Source organism: Heteronotia binoei, chromosome 10, assembly GCF_032191835.1.
Source record: "Heteronotia binoei isolate CCM8104 ecotype False Entrance Well chromosome 10, APGP_CSIRO_Hbin_v1, whole genome shotgun sequence".
In the NCBI taxonomy this organism is placed as follows: domain Eukaryota; kingdom Metazoa; phylum Chordata; class Lepidosauria; order Squamata; family Gekkonidae; genus Heteronotia; species Heteronotia binoei.
Window position 1 is genome coordinate 19,200,011 of NC_083232.1, and position 25,301 is coordinate 19,225,311.

Sequence of the window (25,301 nt, forward strand, 5' to 3'; positions counted from 1 at the left end):
CTGCTTTCACTGAGGTAGGTACTTCAGAAGAACACAGGAGGCATCACTTTTCAGTCTGCAGGTAAGTCTGATTCTGAAGGAGCTGCTTCCATTGCAGAAGAATGCTCAGCTTGACACCTGGCAACTTTTTAGTTTCTTCTTCTTCATTCCAAAAGTGCCCATGGGCTAAACATGATCAGGGACCCCTGCTATAGATCTTTTCATATTAGAAGAACATGTTCTTTATGACTGCTGGAAGAGAAGAACTTGGCACTGTCTTTTTTGCTTCTGCCTCCAGAGGGGGGTGGGTTACAAAAGAGTCAGTTAGATAGACAAGACTACGGTGGGCCTTTCTTCCTGTTTACTTTTCTGGAGTTTATCCCTTTCATGTCTCAGCTGAGAATTACAGGGAAATTGCCTTCCTTCCTTCTGTTCACTCTCACTCCTCTTTCTTTTACCCACGCACAAAGGAGGTGCATGTTTCTCTCCATCTTGCACCATGGAGGCTGGATATGCAGGACTGTAGCTAGCAGTGGGGGGGGGGGGGCACAGGTGTAGTGCCCTCTGCTGGCTGAAAGAGAAGATTGAAGAAGACTGGGTGGAGGTGCTGCAGATTCTACAGGGGGCACCGCACTGTGTCCCCCCTGCTGGCCATGTGTCCAGCCCTGTGGTCATGTGTCCAGCACCCAGCAGCATCCAATTAGAATAGGTAATCTATCTCTATCTCTTACCTACACTGTCTAGAATATAACTCCTTTACTGAAGTTTTCCTATTACTTTGAAATTGATAAAAAGGCTCTGTGTAACTCTGTAGTTTTGATAGCACACACAAAGTCTCAGTATGGCTGTGTTAAACAGCTTTTGAACACTCTGTGACTTTACTCAGATTCCTAACAGTACCAAAGTCCAGAGAATCCAACAATGACAAAGCCCTGCCACCAACCTGACTGCCACAACCAAACCAACTGAAGTTTCCAAATCACCTTTAAAGACAGCCCCGTCTAACTGCATGGCAAAGTGTTCCACAAGAGGTAAGGCAGTGATATAACCTTTTGGATCAAGACTGGGAGTCACTCAGAATTCTTTCTATTCTTTTTCACTGGTCAGTAAAAGCTATCACCTTACTAGGTGGCATCCCTCAAGAGTGGAAGCAAAGACAATAACAACCTATAACTTCTTCTTTTAAAAGAGGATTTTTAATTAAAGGGTTTAAACTAACAAGGAGGCACCTATGTACCTTTCCCTTATCTTTCAGATAAAGACCTCCTGGGGTAAGCCTGACAAATCCTTATCTTAAAGATAAAGGACCCCACTATGATGGGCCTTATCGCTTAATTAAATCCTAGTACAATGTACAATGAAGTCAATAATTGGTTATTCAAGATAGCAGTTCCAAAATTGTGTCTGTATTGGATGAGGCATCTCTATTGGCTCTCTTGTGCTATAGTGTGGAGTGTAAGGGGACGGGTTACCTAGCTTGTTTGTGGGGAGGAACAAATTAATTAAAATCCAGGTGTGAAGCTTAATGTGGAGAGGGACTGATAAATAAGTCCAATGGCCTGGGAAATAATTGAAAGAGCCCAGGAGACTGCAGGTCTGAATCTAGCAGAGACCCAGTACAGCCAGGTCTCTCCTTCCCTTTGCCACTGCAGAATGAGCAGATACAGCACACACAGGTGCAGAATCCACAGAATGATGGAGAAATGCACAACATCTGAATTCAGTTTAAAAACCAGTGCAACACAAAAAGCATACGTACGCAAAGACAATGCAAAGGAAGAACATAAATTCTCACTATGATACAAACCAGAATACAAATTCTATTTGTAGGAAGTCCTTCTTTGTAGCTTTCAACCACCAGTGTATCCCTTTGAGGATCAAATATCTTATCACCCATTGGGTATTGAGCTTCTGTAGGGTCTGTCAAAGCTATGGTATTCCAAGTAGTGAGGTATGGCTGTGAGAATTGAATCATAAGGAAGGCCGAGCGCAGAAGAACAGATGCTTTCGAATTGTGGTGCTGGAGAAGACTCTTGAGAGTCCCTCAGACTGCAAGAAGATCAAATCAGTCAGTCCTAAGGGAAATCAACCCTGACTGTTCCCTGGAAGGTCAGATGCTGAAGCTGAAGCTCAAATACTTTGGCCGCCAAATGAGAAGGCAGCACTCACTGGATAAGACCCTGATGCTGGGAAAGACAGAAGGCAAAAGAAGAAGGGGACGGCAAAAGATGAGATGGCTGGACAGTGTTACTGATGTAACTAACATGAATTTGAGCACACTTTGGAGAATGGTGGAAGACAGGAGGGCCTGGCGTGACTTGGTTCATGGGGTCACAAAGAGTCTAACTCGACTATGCGACTGAACAAAAGGGACTGTGGAACCAGTATGCCTTCCTTTGTAGGTGATTCACTTCAAGTACTTTTAAAGATCACTGGTGGGGTCTGTTGCAGAAGAGTTCTGCTCTGGCCTGTTCTATTCCGGCAGCTGGGCCCCAGTGGCTGCTGCTCCCAGGTTTTCCCAACACCTGGAACAGTTTTTCTCTCCCTCTCTTGGTTCAACCACTGCCACCACCTGGCCTTTGCAGGAATTGCCCTGGAGATCAATGGGCGATAGATGTTGCAGCCAGATCGCCCTCACATCCAGGAATTGCCCACTGAGAGAGCCAAGGCTATCTCTCCCTGTTGAGGCCTTGCTACCAATGTCTGGTTACCACAGGGACAACTTTCTGCCTTGTGCACCACTCTGAGGGAGTAGCCACTCGCCAACTGACGGCACTCCCCCCACAGCATTCCTTTTTTAAAATAGTGTGCCTGGAATGATGGAAGTCTAATCTACTACTGAGAATCGCTACTAACATTAAAAGTTATAAAGCATTTCTTAAACATATATGTCTACATGCACACTCTCAGCACAGCCACAGACTGAGCACAGAATTCCAAAGAAAAGGGTAAAATGCAACCCCTCTGTTGCTCCCTCTGTACATGTCCCAGTGGACCTTAGTACAAGGCAGGCTGTTTCGCTTAAAAAGTTACAGTTGTTCTATAGGGGCCTCTGCTCAGGTGTGCAGGCCAGCACATGGCAATGGCCACCTCCTACAGCCCTCAGGTAAGACTTCTGAATGCATTGATGGAATCGGCACAAAAGAGAGTTGTTTCCTCACTTCCAGGAGCTGTTATTCCCCCCCCCCACACACACACACAACCTTATGTCTACTTTTTTTCTTTTCTCATTTTAAAAACTTTTTTTAGTTGCTGGGTTATGAGTCCCCCCTTTTATCTGGGAAAACAAAAAATGTAATCAACAGCAACATGCTGAAGGTCCTAGTTTCAATCCCAGAATTTTCAGTTAAAAGAATCCCAGGGCTGGGAAAGGCAAGATAGACCAATAGTCTGACTTATTATGAGCTTCATATGTTACATCATCACTGTTAATCTACTTCTGTGCTAATCACATTATCCAGGCAAAGCTTGTGTGTGTGTGAAACAGGCAGAGCTATGAAACATGCCGCAGTGACAAAGCAATTACCAAGAACAGGGCTCTGAATCCACCAACAGTAGCCCTCGTGGGAACTGGGAGGTACGACTGGGCTGAACCCAACCATTTCATTATTTTCTTCAAGAACTAACATTGGGATAAACCATCTGAGGTTATCAGTGCAGTCCCTTTGCAAATTTGTATTTTTTACTTCATTTGCAATCCACCATTCTTTCCAATGGGGGCTCAAAGTGTTTTGTATAATTTCGCTCTCCTGCATTTTATTATCCTCAACAACTGCCTTGTGAAGTAGGTACTGAGGCTGAGAGTGTGACGCACCCAAGGTCACCAGGCAAGCTTCCAGGACAGAGTGGGGATTCAAGCCTGGGTCTCCCAGATCTTATTCTGAAAATGTAATCATAATACCACATGGCCATTTATATGGACTTTTTTGGTGTAGGCTTGTGAAAAAGGTGACATGCTTGGTGACTGGGATAAACTTCATTTGCACAAAGAAAGATTCAGGTGGGGTTCTCTCCTGGGTGGCTCCTGTGCTGCTGAGGCTATTGCCGTGCTTGAAGCATTTATTATCCGTTCTCCCTTGTGTGATTGCTTGGATGAGAAGTGAGATTTCTTCCGCCAATGAAGCTTTTACTACATATCATACCAGGCATTTGTATGATTTCTCCCACACGTCTCCTTCCACAACAAGTTGTCAGTCTCACTGAACTTCTTTCTACCCTCAGTGCATTTATATGGAATCTCCTCTGTAGTGATAAAGGTTGGTGCTCTGGGAGCACATACAGCCAGGGCTGCGCGGACTGCACTGGTTGCGTTACATACCGGATTCATTACAAAGTGCTGGTTATTACCTTTAAAGCCCTATATGGCCGAGGACCTGCCTACCTGAGGGACCATCTTTCCCTGTATGAACCCCAGAGAGCACTGAGGTCAGCAGGGAAGAACCAACTGACCATCCCCGGGCCGAAGGAGGCAAAACTGCAGAGCACTTGTATGCAGGCCTTCTCTATCGTAGCTCCATGCCTATGGAACCAGCTCCCGGAAGAAGTGAGGGCCCTGCGGAACTTTGAACAGTTCCGCAGGGCCTGCAAGACCATCCTTTTTGAGATGGCCTTCACCGATTAAAATGACAGAGGGACTCGCCTAGGTGACTTTCACCATCATGCTCAAATAGCACCAGAATGTTAATTTTAGAAAATGTTAAATTAGATTGTTTAAATTAGCTACTGTTTTTAAATATTTATTGTATAATTTACTGTATTTGATGTTGTTAGCCGCCCTGAGCCTGCCTTGGCGGGGAGGGCGGGATATAAATAAAATGTTGATTGATTGAAATTCATTCCACACTCAATGCATTTTTGGGTGGTTTTTTTATGTGCGTGGTTACACACATGCGTGTGCGCGCCTCGGGAAGTCACGACAACCTCTGGTGACTGACCCCTACTGGAGGGCATGGAAGATATTCAGAGAAGTGGCTGAATAAATATTGCCTCTGTCCTCCTGACTACCGGTATTTCAAGGATCCCATCCAAGTACTTGCCAGAGTTGACCCTGCTTAGGTTCTCAGATCTGACAAGATCACGTTGCATGAGCTATCCAGGTTAGGGGGACGACACAATGCATTTTTATGGGTCTCCCCAAGATGGCACAGAGGGCTGGTGTGAAGTTCTTTCTCCACTCCGTGCATTTGTATGGTTTCTCCCTTGTGAGACTCCTTTCTTTGATGCACCGTTAGTTATCTGAAGCAACTGAACCTCTTTCCACACTTCAGACATTTCACTCAGAGCAAATTTTATGCAAATTGTTACTCCAGGCTAATCAAATTAAAATCGATTGAGGCGGAAGTGACTGCATGGGATTGCACTGTCATTCGCCAAGCCCTCTCTGAATAAGTAGGAAAGGAAAACTAAAATAGAAAGAGGAGATAAGAAAGCCTTGCATGATTGCTAAGCAGTTCCCAAAACTGGCATCCCGTTTTTTTAAAAAATTATAATACCGTATTATTGTAAGAATAATAATGATAATAATATTTTAAAGTAGTGGGGACGACTTTTTATTGAGGCGACAAGTGCAGATAGAAAGAATTATGCGATTCATACGCCGAACATGCGACTTTGCGACGCCCAAGAACGCGCAAACCAGCCACGAAGATTCATCCTGCCGGAAGAGCGCAATCAACGCAGGAGACCAGAATTTCTTCTGCGCATGCTCCGCACCATCTCGCGTTTGAGATTTTAATCGCCAGCGTTCTCTCTCCGACCCTTATCCGAAAGGCGCATGCGTACCACACAGCCCAGACTTTTGTCAATAAGCCGAGGAAGGACGGCGTAGTAAAAAAAAAATATTGCTTGGCGCACGCGCAAACATCACGTTGCGTCACCACCCGCCTCCCTCCCTCCCCCCCGCCCACTTTCGTCCTACTTCCAACTCTGCGCAGGCGCCCGCGAAGCGGCTCGTCGACCTGGTGCTGCGAGACAACCAATCAGAAGAGCCCTCCGCTATCCCAGCCTGCACCGCGGCGGGGGTAGTGAAGTGCCCCCCTCCCCGCTTTTTCCTTCAGCCACCGGCAGCCATGTTGTGCTAGTTTTGTGCTCGGCGGTGGCGCCAACCGAGAAATTTCCTCCACCGTCGCTCCAAGCGGGAGAGCTCGTCGCTGTGGGCCCTCGCAAGGCCCCGGCGCCATGGCAGCTGCTTTGGGAGGTGGCGCAGGTACGAGGCCGGTGGGGCGCGGCTAGAGGGCGGGCCGTGGAGAGAGGCGGCGGGTGGGCCGCAGGAGAGGGAGGGGGCTCACCTGTGTGCGTGTGGGGGGGCGCTTGGGGGCATGGCAGGTTGAAGCTCTTCAGGGGCGGCGGGGGAGGAGGAGGAGGAAGAAGAGGGTAGTGGCGCTTAGGAGAATCGGGAGGCGGGGGGTGGGGTGGAATGGAAATGGATGGTGGCTTGAAGACTCGAGGTTATCTGTCTTCTGGTTTGAGGGTTCTCTGTGCAAGAAAGGTGGGCAGTCTAGCCCGTAGCTACAGTGGGGCCCGGGGGGGGGAAGCCCACTCAATTCAAACCCCCCTTCTGCCTGAATGGTCCCTCCATTGGAGGGCCTCCAATCTGCCCCCTTTGCTCAGCGCCGCTCGCTGCCACTCTGAACAAGTGCAGTAGTGCTACTGTAGGGGCTTCAGATCGTTATGGGGGTGGGGGAAGAAGCCTATTTGTAGCTGGTTCATCCTGGAAGGTTTACTGAGTTAGGCAAATGCTGTCGCCTTACGTGGGAGGCAGAGAAAGTGTTTAGGGCCAAAACGGGTAGCCCCCTGCTCCCCCCCCAAACCCCCCCCCCCAAAAAAAAATTATGCTGCGGGCCCCGCCAAATATGAAATCCTGGCTACAGCCCTGAGTATAGGAGGCCTGGGCTCTCGTGACTGGCATCTGTGAGCTTCTCAGGCGCTGTTAGAGTTGCTGGCTGCGCAGATTGGATAATGCGTGGGGGTGGGGGAGAGAAGATTTCTTAGAAGCCTGCCTGTAGGTTTTGAGGGATTGGAAGGTCGAGTTGCGTATATCGGGGGCGCTGTCAAGGTAAGTTGTTTAGCTGCAGCATATCGGAAGAGGAGGATATCAGATGCAGAGTTGTTTACATGGGTTGGAAGCCAGATGAACGTCTAGAGAGATGGGAGTGTTGCCTTACAGCACCTTGAAGATGTAGATAGTTTGTAGCACTAAAGAGGCACCTTGTGAAATGAGCTGTGATTTGCAAACGCTTTGTTGAAGGTGCTGTAAGACTAGTGCTTATTATTGCAGCAGTAAACTAGCGCAGTTGTCCCTCCAGAGAAAGGCAAATATGAGAGCGAGGCATCCAGCATGCTTTTTTCTATTTACAGTAGATTGTTGCTTAAGAGAAGGCATAAATAAAAGCCAGTTTATTTATAAAGTGTGGCTGTTTCTTGTTTTCTTTCTGTCAGTATAAGAGGGGTTCAAGTCCCTAACACAGGGCTGTGGAAATTCTGATAGAAAATATGGTGGTGGTTTATTGTCTTCGTTTGTACCCTGCCCTTCTCTCCAAGGGGGATACTAATTAGAATTCATTGTTCTTCTCCATTTTTACCTTACAAAAGCCTTGTGAGGTAATGTTAGGCAGAGTGTGCAAGACTGCCTCAAAGTCACCCGACAAGCATCCATGGCAGAGTGGGGATTCAAACCCTGGTCTCCCAGATATTAGTTCAGTAACACTTCCTCTTATTGGCGTAGTAGAAGTGTGAAATAAGACCTCTTTGGATTTATCATATGCTTAGGATTCCAGAAGTTTCTTCTTGACGATTTTCTATATCTTGCAAGTGTTGCTGCTACCTTTGTTACTTTAGGTGATCTTCCTGTAAAAATTTTTAGTGCAGAAGGAGTGCTCAAAGCATCCTTCATTGATATAGTTCTTCTTTCCACATTTGTCATGTGCACTTCATGAGTTTATTTTTTTCAAGCTGTAAATAAGATGCTTTATTTGAATATTTAATAATTTTATGGTACTTATTATAAGGGTATTATTTGAGTTTATCAGTTCCCTGCAATGAACTGTGGGCGTTGCTCAGCTGCCAGAAAGCTCCTGACTTAATTGGTTTATTGCAAGGCTTTCATAATCTTATTGACCTTGAAGTATGTTGATTTCTTGGTTTGGAATACACTGATGTGGTGCTCTCACACTGCATTGTTGGCTTGCTTTGCTGTAGCTCCCTCTCACTGCTCTGTCATCTGTTCCCAGTTCAGGGTGCTTCATTTAAAAATAAAATCCTGGATATTTCTTCTATGGCTGCTTGTGCCTTGCTGTGTTACTTGAAAGCCTGCCTTATAAAGGCTTGCCAGACTTTTCTGTGTACCAGTCATTTGATACATGTTATCTAGGCCAAATCTAGTTTCATTAGTTTCAGTTAATAGTTCCCCGGAAAGCTTCTTTGGTATTAAGCAAACCAGGTAGTTGTAGAGATGAGACATCCTGGAAGCATTTGGGGGGAAACAATTTTTTGAGGATTCTCCCCCCCTCCCCCCAGTTTTTCCAGTAGAAAATCTTGGGGAGCACTGGGAAAAAGAACTTATGTGAACTGTTTCTCTTTTGGAGTGAATAGTGGTGTGGATGTCTAATGGGTAAAATGCTTCCTAGGGCAAGGTTTTTCACACTCTAAAATGTTTAGCATTGAAGAATTTTTCAGGTTTTCCAGTGGAAAAATGGGAGAATTGGGAGCACTAAAAGCTCATATTTTTTCCCTTTTGGAATAAATGAAATGTTTTTCTCAAATGTGTAGTGACAGGTCAAAAAGCAAAATGTATAAGATGGGAGAGTAAATTCTCATTGCTCAGATAACAAGCCACCACCTCTAACTAAACTTCAGCTGAGACACTGAGGGACAGAGTCTCCACCCCATCCAAAAGTAGGACATTTGTAAGTTGAGTTCCAAAAACAATTATTTTGATAGTTGTAGCCAGAATTGGCCAAGGTTTAGCCTGAAGCCCGGAATCCCAAATAAAACTACAGATTATGATTAATAAGGTTTAGTAAAAGAAATATGCAAGAGCAATGCAAAACAGGAAAGAAAATAATAAAGCTAAAATAACTATCCTAAGGTATGTAATTAAGCTTAAGTCCTCTGATCCAGATATTTCCTGGCCAGACTGAAGAGAAAGAGTAGGGATGGGCATGAACCTTGTCATGAGCATAATTTTGTGATGAACATCACTGATTCATGGTTTGTGAACTGGAAGTTCTGTGCCCATCTCTATCCATGACCCTCCCACATGGTATTGGTGAGGTTCTGTTGGGAAGTGAGAGAGATGGCTGAAATTGCTTGCATTTATTTTAGCTATCCCTTTTGCCCTCCCCCCCCCCCCGCACTTCCAAACATTCCCTTTATATGGCTTTTGCAAGCAGATGTCATGCAGCAAGTTCACTTGGACTTCACTTGCATGCAGTGCCTGCTTGTAAAAGCCTTTTGAAGGGAACATTCCTTTAATGGTTTTTGCAAGCAGGTGCTGCATATAAATGAAATCCAGCCACTTGGAGTTCACTTGCAAAACTCATTTGCATATTAGGCCACACCCCCTGGTGCCAGTACAACCGGAACTGTGTTCCTGCTCAAAAAAAGCTCTGATTCCAGCCATTCTCAAGGCCCAACCTGCAGTCACAAGGGTGACCCAAAGGGGATCCAGGAGAAGCAAGAATGGTCTTACTTTAAGCCATACTTACTGCAACAGATCTAGTCTTTTTTTAGCTCATCGAAGAGGGGCCTTCAGTAACTTAACTAGGCCCAAAAACCTGCATTCAAGTTTGCAAGGCCAAGACATGAGTGTTTTATCATTATTTTTAATTAATTTCAATTAGAAAAGAGAAAATAGCAATAATGATTGACTTTCACATTTTCCAACAAAGTTGCAACAAATAAGGGAACAATAGAATCAAGAATCAGATCCTTTAGCTAGCAAAGATTGTAAAGCTTAGATATAAACAATATGTAGCAATTTCAAACAGCAAACAAAGACATACAACTTGTAGGGATAAGTTGTGTAGAGCATTGTGATGAAAATGAAAATAATGACTTGATGCGTATGCAGCTAGGCCTTGTGGGAATACAAAAAGAAAAGGGGAGGGGAGAGAAAAAATCGAGAGGAAGAGCATCTAAAGATAAATCAGATTTAGATATATCTGTTTGTGGGGTTGAACATCGTTGGAGGATATGTATTTGAAGAATGGAAACCATTTTTGGGAAAAGTGCATTTGCTTGTGGTAACTTCTGACTGTTTTATGTGGTCTCATATCTTCTCTATTGTGAAGAGGTCCCATATTTTTGTGTACCATAATTCATGTGTGGGGGGTAAGATGAGATTTCCATTTTTATGTGACCAAAGTTTGTGCAGCAACTATAAGACTTGAAATCAAATCCTGCCTAATGCTCACTGTAGAGTTATCATGCCATATATTTAAAAAAGAGAATTTCTGGCAAAATTGAAATGTTGTAGCCAGTAACAAGACCAGTTTCTTGATATATAGTATGAAAAAATATATATAAAGCAATCTGCAGAATTAGATGACACAGTACTTTCAAGTATTGAGTCTAGTGGCATCTTTAAGGCCAACAACGTTTAATTCTGGGTATAAGCTGTTGTGTGTATGCTCACGTCTTCACAAAAGTTTTTATCTGAAATTAACCTTTGTTGGTTTTAAAGGTGCTGCTAGACTCAAACTTTGTTCAGTGTTACAAAGTTTAACTTGGTCTTCTCTGACTGTATGAGACTTTCTGTTCCTTTCTACAACATATCTTCATTTTTATTTGTTCTCCTCCTATCTCTGACGTGGAAAAATTAAGATACATATGTTAAGGTAGCATAAGATGCAGTTACTCAAGTATTGGGTGTGTTTGCAATTTTTAATAGAAAACTAAATTAGACTCTTACATTCCAAAGATGTGCAAAATAGTACAATTTTAATGCTAATTTAGTTACAAAATGGTACCTTCTGTATTAAATAAGTAAAAGGAGCTTAGGGTTTGATAGGGAAGTAAACATTGCATATATTCTTCCAAAAATACCAGCCCCTTTAAGAAGACCCCCTCCCCAGCTTCAAAATTTTGAGAAACCTTACCTCTCTAGGTAGTTGAGAGGAGTCTTATGCTTGAGTTAATGGAAACCTGTGCTCTAGTGACTGATGCAGTGTAACCTAGATGCTTCTTTGCCATGATATTTGCTTTATTGAATACAGAGTTTTTACTTTGTATGTAAATTTAAATGGAAAATCCCTTTGACTGTCTTACCTCATACATGTTTATGAGGAGTTGATAAATGGTAGCAAAATGAAATGCCTCTTGTGACATCATTCCCCAGTTTGATGAGTTTAAGTAATGCCAAATACTTGTGGCGCTCCTTACGTTTGTGTTTGTTTTTACATTTTTCTTGTCTTCCTTGGTTTGCAAAGTTAAGTTGTTTTGACATAAAGCCTGTCCCCAAAGCCCCCGGCTTAGTGGGGCAAATCATATGGGCTTAATTTTGTTTTGCTGACAAGTCTAATTAAAAATAAAGCATTTGAAGGAGTTTGCTTTTTATTGTGTAGGAATTCTGAAGGACTTGGCAATTATGGAGCTGTTTCCACGTATACTACAACTATACTATATAAATATACTATAGCTGACCTGATCCTATTTGACGGATCAGGTGTGTTCTAAGACACATAACCACAACCACATACTTCTGCAGCTAGTATGTGCCCTCAGTCAGGCAACTTTCCCTTGGGTTACTTACCCATTATAGTATAATTTATATAGTATATAAAGTATAAATGCTTTAGCTTTAACATGTTGCTTCTGGTTTATTCTTTACCAAAGTAGAATGTATTGATTAAGGTTGAGCAATGCATTTAAGATGCACAGAGGCACCATGAGTATAGTTGAGTTCTTAGAAAAAAGGAACACGGACAGTTTTCTTTGTCTTTCTGTTGTGAACTTGGAAGATTAAACTTAATTTGTGTCTTTAGTTCTGTAGTTATGCAGCTGAGGCTGTCATTTGAAAATAATGACTTGCACCTTATCATTGATGAAGGTTGGTAATAACCGCTCTGGACAACTACTCGCTTCCATTGCAGATGCTCTCCAGATTCCAATTTTGGGGGACTTGGTGGTCTGCGAGGGGAGTAAAGAAACTCCCATCAGGTAACCTTCAGGTTTGTTGGATAGAATGCCATCTGAAAGGAAAAGAAAGTCAAACTGAAATTGTGGTGAACATTGTATTTTAGGGAGAGAAAGTCTCATACAATAAAAATAGCAGCATATTTGGATATTGAATTTAAATTTTTAGGTTGGCGAACACTGAACAATAGTGCATTTATAATCATACCCATTATGGAATATTAATTGGGGACAAAATTAATTGCATTTAAACAATGAACCTGGGTGTGGAGAAACGCCATTTTAGGCAGTGGTGGTGCTTCATTTGGCAGGGGTCAGTAAATCCCTCAGCCGGCGTTGTAGCCTTCCCCTCACTCCCCCCCTCCCTTCCAGAGCCAAACCAACAACGCTAGGGGGAAAATCTCCTAGAGAGGCAGGAAGTGCTGTTGTTCCTTGCATGTGCTAGGCAGGAAGAGAAGCCAGATTTGAACGGGGGCTCGAGCGAGCATGTGGTGAGCAATGGAGGCTCCTGCCTGGGGGGGCCCCAGGCAGGCAGACTAAGTAAGTAATTCACAAGACAGGGCAAGTTTAGATCAGGGCCAGCAGGACGCGTTTATAATCAACTTTTCTTTGTTATACTGGTTGCTGTGCTGGGCTGTGCTGTGCTGGGCTGTGCTGTGCTAATTTTGTAGATGCAACTGTTTTTGTTTTGTTTTTCTTCCCCTATTGTTTTCTCTTTTAAATAAATGTTTTTTCTGTTTTAAATGCTGGCAGTCAACCTCTGTACCACATAGATCCCCAAACCGCTTTAGACCACGCTGTTTTTGAGAAAGGGGCCCCGGGGAAGGGGGAAGGCATGCAGTTGGATAAGGTGCCAATCCTCCAGGGGTGCCCCAAAGACGCGCTGAGGTCTCTGTGAAACCCAAGTGCAGGGTGGCAGAGGACCTGGAGGCCCAGCCTCACAGCTGGAGAGGGGGATTGGGAGTCCTGTTCCTCTCAATCTGAACCCCGGGACTGAGCAGGTGGTGGCAGCGCGCCCAAGGGGCAGGAGGAGCAATAGCTCCCTCCAGGAGTTGGCGACTCAATAGGGAGCTGACGGGACCGGGTCTGAAGGCAGAATCGGGCCGGTTCCGCCACACTGGGCATACTTATTTTGGATAGATATGTGTTCCCTTGAAGTCGACTCAGAGGCTTCAGTTGATATGGAGTGGTGCAGTTCAGCGACCATCAGGAGCCAAGTGGAGCATGCGTATTACACCTATTCTGCAGTTGCGCCATTGTTACAATCCATTGGCTATCACATACAAAGCCCCTCATGACCTTGGGCCCTCACATCTGCATGACTACTACTTCTATTCCCTACAATGACAGCACCGTTCAACTGAGTAGGGCCTGCAGGTGGGCAAGATCAACAGCTTGTCTGTACACATGCATTCTGTTGTGGCTTCCACCTTATGGAATGGTCTGTCTGCGACAGTTCCTGTTCTACTGGCATTCTGCAAACTGTGTAAAATGAGTGTCGAACTTATTTTGTTGTGAAGGCCGGATCTGACATAAATAAGACCTTGTCAGGCTGGGCCATGTGTGTCATAAAATGGAATGCCAGGTAGCGAAGACATAAACTTTATAAAGGACATAGACACAAAATTTTTTTTTAAAAAAAAGCTTTAAACATGCTTAAAAGATTAGCACTCTTGCAATATTTTATTTAACTGTGATAACTGAAGGAAGCAAGAGAGGGAGAAGGAAGCAGACAAACTGATAGGAGCCCTCCGGGGGCCTGATTTGGCTCTCGGGCTGTGTGTTTGACACCCATGTCACCCGGGGCTATATTATAATAGTTCAGGAACATGCTTTAATAAAAGGAATGGGGCAGTGGGCCACACTGCTTTGTATATATATTATCTGCTTGTTGAATTATCTTGCTCTCACTACATGGTTTTCCGCCGATGTAATTCCACTTTTTGGTATTCTTATGTCTAATATCCTTCGTTTCAAATTTCGGTATTCTTTGTTCTGCTAACCTGTTTATCAAATACCTTATTTTGTTGATTTCTCTGATCTAGATTTTGTAATCCATCTTGAATGTCAATAAAAAAGGTAGACTATAAAAAATGTAAATAAATATTTATATCCTGCTATAGTCCCCAATGGGGGCCCAGAATGGCATACAATATGTTTTCTCTTTCTCTGTCTTATCTCCATAACAACTGCCCTGTAAGGTGGGTTAGTATGAGAGAGTGCCCGAGTCAAGGTCATCCAGCAAGTTTCTATGGCAGAGTGTGTGCATTATTTTATTTATTTATTTTTTGATTTTTAGCCTGCCCTTCCCGTAGGAGGCTCAGGGCTGGTTACATCATAAAAAAGACAATCAACAGTTAAAACCAATTAAAATATATAAGATCTAAAATTACCGAGTAAACAGTGGAGACTAAAGTGACATATTTAATATGCAGGAATTGTCATTACATAATGCTGCAGCTTGGCTTACATTCAGAAAAAACGTCATATACATATTTTGAAAAGGCATTTCACTCATTCCAAAAGAGAAAATAGTTCACAGGAGTTGGTTTTTTTCTCCAAAGTGCCCCCCCCCCATTTCTACCTTGGAAAAACTGAAAGTTATGGGGGGCCGTTCTGAATTTTTCTAGCCTTAGTGTCTTTGACCATCACTGCATATGTGTACTGAATATGTGTATGTTTGGGCACTTCCCGCTAACTGAGCAGATGCAAATAGTCTAAAAGAATCAAGCCCTTACAAATAGGCTCTGGCAGAAAGGTGGCTAGCCCCTTCCCTTAATGAATGTTCATTTAATGATGCATTGTTTTCTCTAATGCATTGAAATCTCTGCTTACCTGGGAAGGAGGAAAGAGGGGTGGCATATGCTGAATAGATCTTCATTGATAGGTGCCACACATTCCTCAGCAGTGAGGGTAAGAGACTGTCAAAGAATTCCCATCTCAGCCAGTACAGTGTTTACCACATCGTGAACGGAGGTGTCGAACCTATTTGTTACAAGGGATGGATCTGACATAAATGCCACTTTGCTGAGCTGGGCCATGTGCGTCATAAAATGTAACATGAAGTACCAGAAATAAACTTTATAAAATGATTTCTGATGCCAAATGACAGTAGCCAACTTAATTGGATTAGGAGTGATATGCAGAGGTGGTAAGTAGATGTGGAGATACCAGCATTGGTAATGAGACAGGAAACCGAGGTCTCAATTCCATCCAGGAGGATTCAGTCTGGGGGGATGCAAAGGATAAATGGACGTAAGTCTGACATTAGCAACCACAACATTTAGTAGCAGTGCTCTTACAAAGGAATTTCAAATGAAGATTAGAAAGAGACTGCTGAATTTAAATTGATATTGCATCTCAAGACAATGCATCCTCCTCACCAATGTGTGCTGTTATCATTTGGCATCTGAAATCATGCCACTCGCCAAGATATAAGGACCAATCAGAGTGTTCTAATTCCTAATCAGGGTCTTTTTGAAAGAAAATAAGATCCAGACGGGAACAGAGAAACCCAATCTTTAAAAAAAAATCAGAATAAGCCAAAATAATTTCCTCTATGTAAATTGTGCTTAGAAGAATCCATCCACCCTCCCTCTCTCTGAAGACATTTGCTTGCACACAAAAGCTTATACCTGTAATAAAATGTTGGTTTTAAAGCTGCCATGGGACTCAAAATTTGCACTCTCTCTCCCCCCTCCCTGCCTCCTGCCCTCTCCTGCCTCCCTTTCTCCCCAAAAGAGGAGCAGCAGCCCCGGAGAATGAAGCAGAAGGGGTGTGGGTGTGTGTGAAAGAGGCTTGTCTTTGAATCTCTCCTGTACAAAGCAGGAAGCAGCCACCAAGGGAACTGTGTTTGTAAGGGCAGGGGAGGGAGGCAAGAGGCAGGAAGCAAAGCCACTGAGGGAGCTGGAGGGAAAACAAGCTACAGTGCAGCTGCTGCAGCAGCCTTAGAAAAGGAAGCAGGAGAGGGAAGTTGCTTGTGGGACTGATCTGAGCCCTGCGGGGGCCAAATCCATCCTGCGGGCCATATGTTTCACACCCCTGCCTTAGAGAAAGAGGCGCATGAGCAGAGGTTGGGCCAAAAATATATTTACTGTTTTATAATATTTGTATGCTGCTCTTCGATTGGTTAGTCTTTATCACATACTGTAGAGAAGGTCTGATGCAAATTCTCTAGGTTATCTGCCAGGCCTCAAAGTATCAGACACCCAAAATACTAATTCTAGCATTTAGACTTTTTTGAAACATCTCCTTTACTCTGAAGGGCTGGTTCCTAGGAAATTCAATTGTTTCCAGGCCTCCTGCCTAAGATCCTGCTAGACTCTGGTTTTTAAATGGATTTGAGTACTTCATGATTTATTTGCAGTTACATTGCCCGGGGTTGTCTCAAATGAGCTTTTCAGTAATATCAGGTCAGATACTGACAGTAGCTTTAATTTTAACACCTCCGCAGGTAGATGATGAAAGGTTTCAGAGACCAGGAGTTACAGAAAGCACAGTTGCTGAATTGCTGTAATCAGAACTGCTTTGCAAACAATTGCTCAGTGTTCATCCAACTATAGTTTGCTTGTTCATGAAGCTGCTGCTCCCTCCTAGTAATACTAAATTTCTGGAAATTCTGAAGCCATGGAGGGAAATCTTGTGTGTGTGTGTTTTTTAAACCAGTCTTTAAGGAAAAATGGAATTTAAGGAAAATTTAAATGTGCGTTGTACTTATCAAACCTAAACTAATTTTACTGTTGTAGCATAAAGCACATCATTTTTAATTTGGATAGCAAGAAGAGCTATAGGCCTCTGTTCTCTTGTGCTTCGTTAACACATGCATCTTAGTTTTTGCCATCTTAGAGGAAGAAAACACATCAGAAGTTGAAAATAGAAAATCATACTTTGGTTTTCTATATAGTTATGTGGAACAACATATAGTCACAGCAGGACTAGCAACATGTTTAGATGTAAAGTTCAGTGTTTTAAATGTTGAATTTTTGAATATATTATTGGAAACAGTTTAGCGAATTCATTGGAAATGAAAATCCCATTTAAGTAAATGTATTCTTGAAAATGTGCCATATATGTCCACAGTGGTCATAGGAATTAGCATTAACTAATGCTCTATCTTGTTTTGCATATACATCTTTATGTTATACATTTTAAATAGCCTTGCTTGAAATGGATTTTTATATTATGTCTTTAATTTTGTTAAGCATTTTTTGTTTGTATTTTAAATGCTTTTTAATGTTCACTGCATTGGGGACCTAGAACTGGGTAGAATAGTGGCATAGAAATAAATGTTTTAAATAAATAATTTTGCTCATTGCAAAGGAGAAAATTGTTCATTGGATTTTTTTTTTTGCAGTGCTTTCCACCACCACCCCCCCCAAAAAAAAATAAAGCCCAGAGAAGCTGTTTCTGAATTTTTCTGCCTCCAGTTATCTTTTATGCCTTTACATCTCTTTCCCACATGACTATTTCTCTTGGAATTGGCAGGTAGAACAAACGGTGTGTAACTTTCATAGCATTCCCTTGTCTTGGTATAAGATAGCATTATCAAAGCTGTATTTGTAGCTTTCTGCTATCTTACGATAAAGAAAATTTCAACAACTTTAGGCACTACAAAGTCTTGCTTCCTTTTTGCTAAGTTTCTCATGTAATGCTGAAAATAGCAGTTATTTGAAGAAGAAAATAACATGCTGTATTTACATTCTACGGCTGAGGATCCCTCCTTTATCAGTGTTAATGTCAAAGTATAGGAACAGGAAGTACTGCTTCTTTTAGAAGCACTGTGTGGTACTAAGTTTATCATTGTTGTCCATGGAAATTGGCCAGTGAGTAACTGCAATTTACCAATGAATCTATCACCTGCTGGCTGTTGGCATTCTTGTAACTAGTACTGGGCTAGATCATGATCTGATCCAGCTGGACACTTGCTTTTAAGAGAAATTGTATAGCATTTTCATAGAGAAGGTAGAGAAAGAAGTACTTCTCTCTCGTTCTCACAATACGAGAACTCATGGACATTCAATGAAATTGCTGAACAGTCAAGTTAGAACTGATAAAAGGAAGTACTTCTTCACCCAAAGGGTGATTAACACATGGAATACACTGCCACAGGAAATGGCGGCTGCAAGCATAGATAGCTTCAAGAGGGAATTGGATAAACATATGGAGCAGAGGTCTATCACAGTTTATTGTTGGAACTCTCTGTCTGGGGCAGTGATGTTTTGTATTCTTGGTGCTTTGCGGGGGAAGCACAGTGGGAGGGCTTCTAGTGTCCTGGCCCCACTGATGGACCTCCTGATGGCACCTGGTCTTTTTTTTTTTGGCCACTGTGTGAAACAGTGTTGGACTGGATTGGCCATTGACCTGATCCAACATGGCTTCTCATATTATTAAAATATGTGACCTGATGAATTTTATATTATCCTCTTTTTCAGACTGTTCTAATAAAATTCCATTTATGGAGACAAGATTTTGCATCTCATTATGCTTAACATGAGCTCATTAAGTCTGTTAATTCTTCTGTACTGTTGCAATCTCCCTGACATGGATGGCCCAGGCTATCCTGATCTTGTCATATCTCAGAAGCTAAGCAGGGTCAGCAGTGGTTAGTGTTTGGATGGGAGACCACCAAGGAAGTCCAGAATCGCTGTGCAGGGGAAGGTACTGGCAAACCTCCTCTGTTAGTCTCTTGCCTTGAAAATCCTGAGAACAGCAAGAGCCAGCATTCTGAAGTGGTTAAGAGCAGCAGACTTTAATCTGGAGAACCGGGTATAATTCCCCACTCCTCCACATGAAGCCTGCTGGGTTACCTTGGGCCACTCAATTTCTCTCAGCCCCACCTACTTCATTCACAAGGTGCCTGTTGTGGGGAGAGGAAGGGAAGGAGACTGTAAGCTGCTTTGAGACTCCTTAAGGTAGAGAAAAGAGAGGCGTCAAAACCAACTTTTCTTTTTCTTATGGGGTTGCTATAAGTCAGCTGTGACATGAAGTGCTTTACATACACTGTTCAAATCAGTCTTTTAAATGGCTTTTTAATGTTATTGTATGTAGGTGTTGATGACTCTCTGTCAGTCTTGTCTGATATGTGATTGTGACAAAAAGAAGGAAATGCATGTACTCAAGATTGGAATAGGCTATACTGTTGCCTTGTGTTACCATGTGCATGGGTAACTCATACCAAAGTACAATGTGGATGGAAAGCGTGGAACTGTAAGGGAAAGAAAACTCTGGCAGTAGCAAACTATATGCTGTGGCCGTTGGGGAGCAACTGGGCATCCGTGATGATTCCTAGATCCAGTACAAATGAAAAATTCTCTCCACAAGGAACATTTTCCACTCTACTTTTTAATAATGATTTGTGTTACATTGATACATGTGAGTTCCTTTGTGGGCCAGCTTAACCCTGAAAAGCAGGGTTAAAATAAAAATAAATGACCTTCCACCACTAGTTCCATCAAGAACAAATTCAAGCTCATTGGATGCTCAAGAAAATTCAGTTTGTACAGGCTAACTTCTAACTTCTGTTAAAGGGAGAATCCTAGGCAGCTAACCAGTAATTCCCATGTATACCAATATATGAAATTTTTTAATACTATCGAGTCATTGGCCCTTACTTTCTACCCTTCAACCAGACTTCCATTCTCTGAAAGCTGCAGAACAGCACCAGCCATCTCATTAAGTGGTTCACTATAATAAACATACCTTCTGTAGACTGAATATATAATGCCTTGGACATATATGTTGTCCAAATATATGTAGATGCTGTTGTGATTCATAAAATATAGATTCAATTAAAAGTATTGCTGAATTTGTAGGATGTTTTTTGTCGTTTGAAGTACACATACTGGACAAGGTTGGGAACCACTGTTATGGCATAGCAACCAAAGTAATTTAAGACAGAAAATATTTAAAATATTGTATATGTTTACAGTATAAGAGCTGGAAACATTTTCTCAGATTTTTCATCTGCAAAAAAGAAGCAACAGTTCTTCCCCCAGTTTCTTTTATTTTTTCTGTGGTTCTCACATATCTAAAGTAGATTATGCACAGTACTTATTTATATTTTACTTTTCTCCCTGCTGGAGACCTGAAGCAGCCTCCAACATTGTACTTCCTTCCTCTGTTTTATCCTTACGATTGCAACCCTGTATAGGGGGCTGGCTGAGAGAGTGACACCCCCAAGTCATCCAGTGAGCTTTCATAGCAGAGGGGTATTTGAGCCCACCAGGTCCTAGTCTGACACGGTAACTACTACATCATGCTTCGCTCAATATATAGCTGAAGTTATTTCCTTCCTGTGATTTACAGTGAGCTAATTATATACAGTGTATTCATTTTATGTAAATACACAGCAATAATTCAGTTTTATTGCACAAGGGGTATAAAAAGTCTCATAAAAATGTTTTACAATAACCTCTAGCATGGGGGTGTCGAACAGCCAGATCTGACATAAATGAGACCTTGTCGGGCTGGGCCATGTGTGTACCTATTTAAGATTAGGTAGCAGCGATATAAACTTTATAAAGGACATAGACAAGCACAACTAAAGTTTAAGAAAACCCCCTTAAAATAAAATATGCTTAAAACATTAGCATTTGTTGATCTTAAAGATGCTTTCTTTGTATCTCTCCCATGTATCTCTCCCACTGGGCAAAGAAAGCTCTGTTTTTTTCCTTCCTCCACCAGGGGACCAGGAGGGGGAAGCGCCTCGGCCAATAGAAGAAAGAGAGGCTTGGCTCAGTAGCTGTGCTGTGTGATCGAAAGAGCCTGGCAAAGCGAACTCCCTCCCCCCTTTCTCCCCAGGGGAGGAGCTTGAGCCAATTGAGAAAGATTTTGCTCTGTAGCTCTTATGAGATTGAGCAAGCCTTGCGAAGCAAGCTGTTATGCAGAAGGAAGCATGTGAGAGGGAGAATGAAGTGGATGATAGCCAGTTGCTTGGGGGCCTCATATGGCCCCCGGGCCACATGTTTGATACCCCTGCCAAATGCATTGAGTTAGGGAGCCAGTTTGGTCTAGTGGTTAAGAGTAGCGAACTTTAATCTGGAGAACCAGGTTTGATTTCCCCACTCCTCCACATTTATCTTTTGGGTGACCTTGTATAAGTCACAGTTCTTTCAGAGTTGTTCTCTCAGGAGCAGTTCTTTCAGAGTTCTCATAGGGTGTCTGTTGTGAGGAGAGTAAGGGAAGGAGATCGTAAGCTGCTCCGAAACTGAGTGATGCATGGGGTATAAATACAATCTCCTCCTCCCCCTCCTTCTGATGCAGTGTTAGTAAGCTGAGCATATTCTTAATTGTGGTGTGACAAAATTCTGTTTAACAATCAGCAAGTGTATTTGGTGCCTGCAACTCTTTAAATATGTTCATCCACAAAGTACAATACACTTCTGTTAATTGGAGTGGCATATCTGGGACTGGGAACTGTTATTTCCTGTCATGCAGGCTGCTCAAAAGGGTACATTAACAGCCTTTGTGCAATTCCAGGATGAGGGGGAGAGATATTGAGGATAAATTGAGGAAATCATATGCAGGGTTTTTAATATGTTGGACCTCCCATAGCCATACAATGAGAACTGTTGCTACTGTTCCCATTCTCATGCTCCCCATTTCTGCCTTGAGAAATGAGGTCTTTGGGCTTGCTGCAAAAGAGCCAGCAATGAAGCAGAAGAAGCTTTCTACAACCCACAAGGGGGGCAGGAGAGCCCTTAAATGCCAGCTTCTTGCTTGCAGAGGGCTGAGAACAGACTTTCTTCTTTTCAACTCCTGTTTATGTGTGGAATGCCTTTCACAGGAGGAAGGAAGGGAAGAATTACAGAAAACTATAAATGAGTAGAACTTGAAATGCTTGTTCTGTCGCTTAATAGGCTGCTATCTAGCTTTGAACAGGCTTGATTTGTATTTAATGATGTGCATGTTATTCTGAAGAATTTGCTGTGACAGTGTTAGGATATCAAGTAACATAGCCTGTTTAGAGGAGGGGCTGGGGAAATTACGTAGAAGTGTACTGACAAACTTTAGGCCTTGAATTTGAGAACAACACTGAAACATAAATATAATATCTGGTGCCTCTTCAGTTTCTGAATCTAGCTTGAACATTTGGACATTCTCATTTTGAACTTCACTTTGGTTGACTGAAAAATTAATGTGATGGGCCAGTAGTTGCTGCAATCTTGGACATCTTTTTCAGAATTGGAATGTAGCTTGAATATTTCCAGTGTGTGGGACATTGTTTTCCAAAAGTTAGTTGTCTCTTTTAATGTACTTATGTTAGTCATTTGTGCCAATGATGGCTTTAAAAAGCAACTTTGTAAAGTTCAGCTGAGGATGGATGAGCCAAGTGGCTGTTCATAGGTATGTCAGGAGTTGTGTATTTGAATCTGTATCATTGACTCAGATAATTGAATCAAATATGTAAACAGCAACTCAGGTATCCCAGCTTTCCTCAGAAATTCAGCAGCTAGTATATCCTCCATTTTTGAGTTACATGCTACTTTCAATAAACAATACACTGCCTTGTTTTTTTGTTTTACTACCAATTGTATTGTTGCTTGGATTGGAACGAAGTCTATTACATGCTAAATGTTTTATGCATTTGTAGGCCCTTAAAAGGTTTAAAGAACTTCAGCAGTGTTGCCTTTTTTTCTTCTTGTGAAGGAGCAGTGCAAAGAGAAAGGCAGAAAGGAGGGAAAGGTGTTTTCCACACAAGGATAGGCTTGTGCAGTTTCCCTCTTGCTGTTTTGGCTGCAGATACTGGCAGCGGTGATGGGGCCTCTCAGGTAGCTTTTTTAAAATCAGCGAATTAATAGCTTTATATCAATAAGCCATTATACTAAGATATGCATCAGGTTGTCTGAGGTCCTGTCTTCCATTTTAAAAAGTGACTAGCCCATTTTGTTGTGGATGCTTCACCCCATATATCTCTGCAAGGAAAGGGGCTCAAACTCATTTGCAGGGAGGGCTGGATCTGACATAAATGGGACTTTGTGGGGCTGGGCCATGTGTGTCCTAAAATGTGAAAGCCAGATAGCAGAGATATAGACTTTATAGAGGACTCAGGCCAACACAATTAAAAAGCACAAAGGTCACAGCAGAAACTAAAAAAAAAAATAAAATGCTCTCAGCCTGGGAAAACGTTCAGGAAACTTCAGGTGGTTCAGCTGGCCATAAGAATGCTGGGAAGTTCCTCTCCAGTGAAACACATAGACAAAGCTGCTAGGAAAACGTGGAATGGATTTTTGTTCAAATTTGCTCTGCCCAGAAGCTTGAAAAGAAAATCCATTTTGCATTTTCTTTGCAACTTTGCTTTCAGCATTAACTTCTGCAAAGAGAAGGCAGAAGGAGCGGGGAGCATTGTTGGCAGCCTCGGAGCTTCACAGGGTGAGGGCCGGAGGGGGAAGGGGAAGGAGAAAGCCCCGCAGGCCTGATCGAAGCCTTTTAAAAAAAATGAAATCTGGGAATTCAGAGAACTTCAAGTGTCTTTTGGCATAAGAGACTATTGATATAATACTATTAAATGTCTGGTTGAAAGCGAAAAAAACGCCGTGGTAGAGTGAGGAAACAGCTGCTTCTACTGTTGTTGTTGTCATCTCCTTGTCTCGTTGTTGTTTCAACTTAACAGATTGCCCCATCCTGGCTAGTGTGGGACTCTGGGCATTGTACAATACAAAAATACAATACATACATTTAAATTGGTCTTTTATTGTTTTTGTTGACTTGTTTTTATGTAACCTGCCCTGAGCCTGTTCTACGGGAAGGGCAGGTTAAAAATCGAATAAAATAAATAAAACCAGTTACATTTTTTGAAAAATTATAAACCCTAATGGCATCTCATTTAAAGTGCTATCGTTCAGATTCCCAGTTGTTACATTGGGGTGGGGTGGGAATATCCACTGAACCGGGGGCAGGGAGAAGAGGTTCCAGCATGGCAACTGTCATGGTCCTTATGCAAAGACTTGGCAGAACATCTCTGCCTTTCAGGCCCTGCAAAACTGTAAAAAATCCCACAGGGCCCTGATGTCTTCTGGCAGAGCGTTCCACCAAGTTGATGAGTGTTCCACTCATCGAGGACAGACGGACCTCTTTAGGGCCAGGGGTCACAGCAGGTTCCAACCAGTGGAGCATAATGCCCTTTCAGGGATATAGCGGAGGAGGCAGTCCTGTAGATATGTTGGTCGCAGACTGCTCAAGGCTTTACAGGTCATAACCAGAACCTTGAATCTGATCCAGTATTTAACCAGAAGCCAGTGTAGCTACCGCAGTGCAGGTGGAATATGTGCTGTCCATGGTGTTCCTGTCAGGACTCGCAGCGTTGCATTCTGGATCTGTTGAAGCTTCCAAGGGAACTATGGGGGAAATGGCTGGACCAGGAACATCTGAACTTTCCGGGCTTTGCTGCAATATCCCCCAAAACTTCAGAGTAGAAAGATTGTAGAAAATCCAGGGAAACCCTGCAAGGTGCACAAATACACCACAGTGCTGTGGGGAAGCAGGGCAATGATCTGTTTCCCAAGAGCATCAAGTTGTTTAGAAACTCCAAAAGCCAACAGAATTGGTGCATTGCAGTTGGTGCATTTTCTTCCTGTACAAATAAATGCCTTTTATTAATAGATGATGACTTCGATCAATTCGATAAGCCTGGCGCAGAAAGATCTTGGAGGAGGAGAGCTGGAGATGATGACTGGGACAGGTAAGCTAATGAATTTCACATTCAGGTTCTTTTTCTGGAATTCCATTCTGTTTGTTTTTAAAAGTGCACATTTAGATGCTAATGGAGCGTATGCTTGCCATGTATGCATCAGAAACTGAACGGTAGGAAAACATTTACTTCATTTGTATCCTGCCTTTCTTCCCAGGAGAGACCCTGTGCCACTTATATCATTCTCTGCTTCTCCATTTTATCCTCATAGTAACCCACTGAGGTAGATTCAGTTGAGAGTGAATGTATCTTCCGTGAAGACATAGGAGTGTTTTAAAATAAAAAAAATACAGTGCAGAAAATAGCACTAGGCAGTGTAATGTAAATCTGACTTTTGACATTAGTTTCCAACTAAATGGAGTCCTTCATGCTAGGTGATGCGGTAGAGAGCTCTGGAACCATATGCAGCCCAAAGTCTCTTGGATGCCTCTGTCCTGAGGCGTTCTTTTGCATAGGCGATGTGGAAGCACATTGAAGTACTTCCTCCCTAGTAAGATATGTG

General features: G+C 42.6%; 1 protein-coding gene across 2 annotated transcripts in view; it reads left to right on the forward strand.

The window, feature by feature from the left end:
• Window positions 1-5,948: 5,948 nt before the first annotated feature.
• The window catches only part of LOC132578180 (RNA-binding protein 33-like), a 110,247-nt gene continuing 90,894 nt past the window's right edge, over window positions 5,949-25,301 (forward strand). Inside the window, exons 1-2 of one of the 2 annotated variants that reach the window (XM_060248054.1) lie at window positions 5,949-6,184; window positions 24,712-24,790. In XM_060248054.1, coding sequence (XP_060104037.1) covers window positions 6,157-6,184; window positions 24,712-24,790 — 107 coding nt within the window. In that variant the 5' untranslated portion in view covers window positions 5,949-6,156. The remainder of the gene's footprint in view (window positions 6,185-24,711; window positions 24,791-25,301) is intronic. The other variant, XM_060248055.1, reaches the window with a different exon arrangement.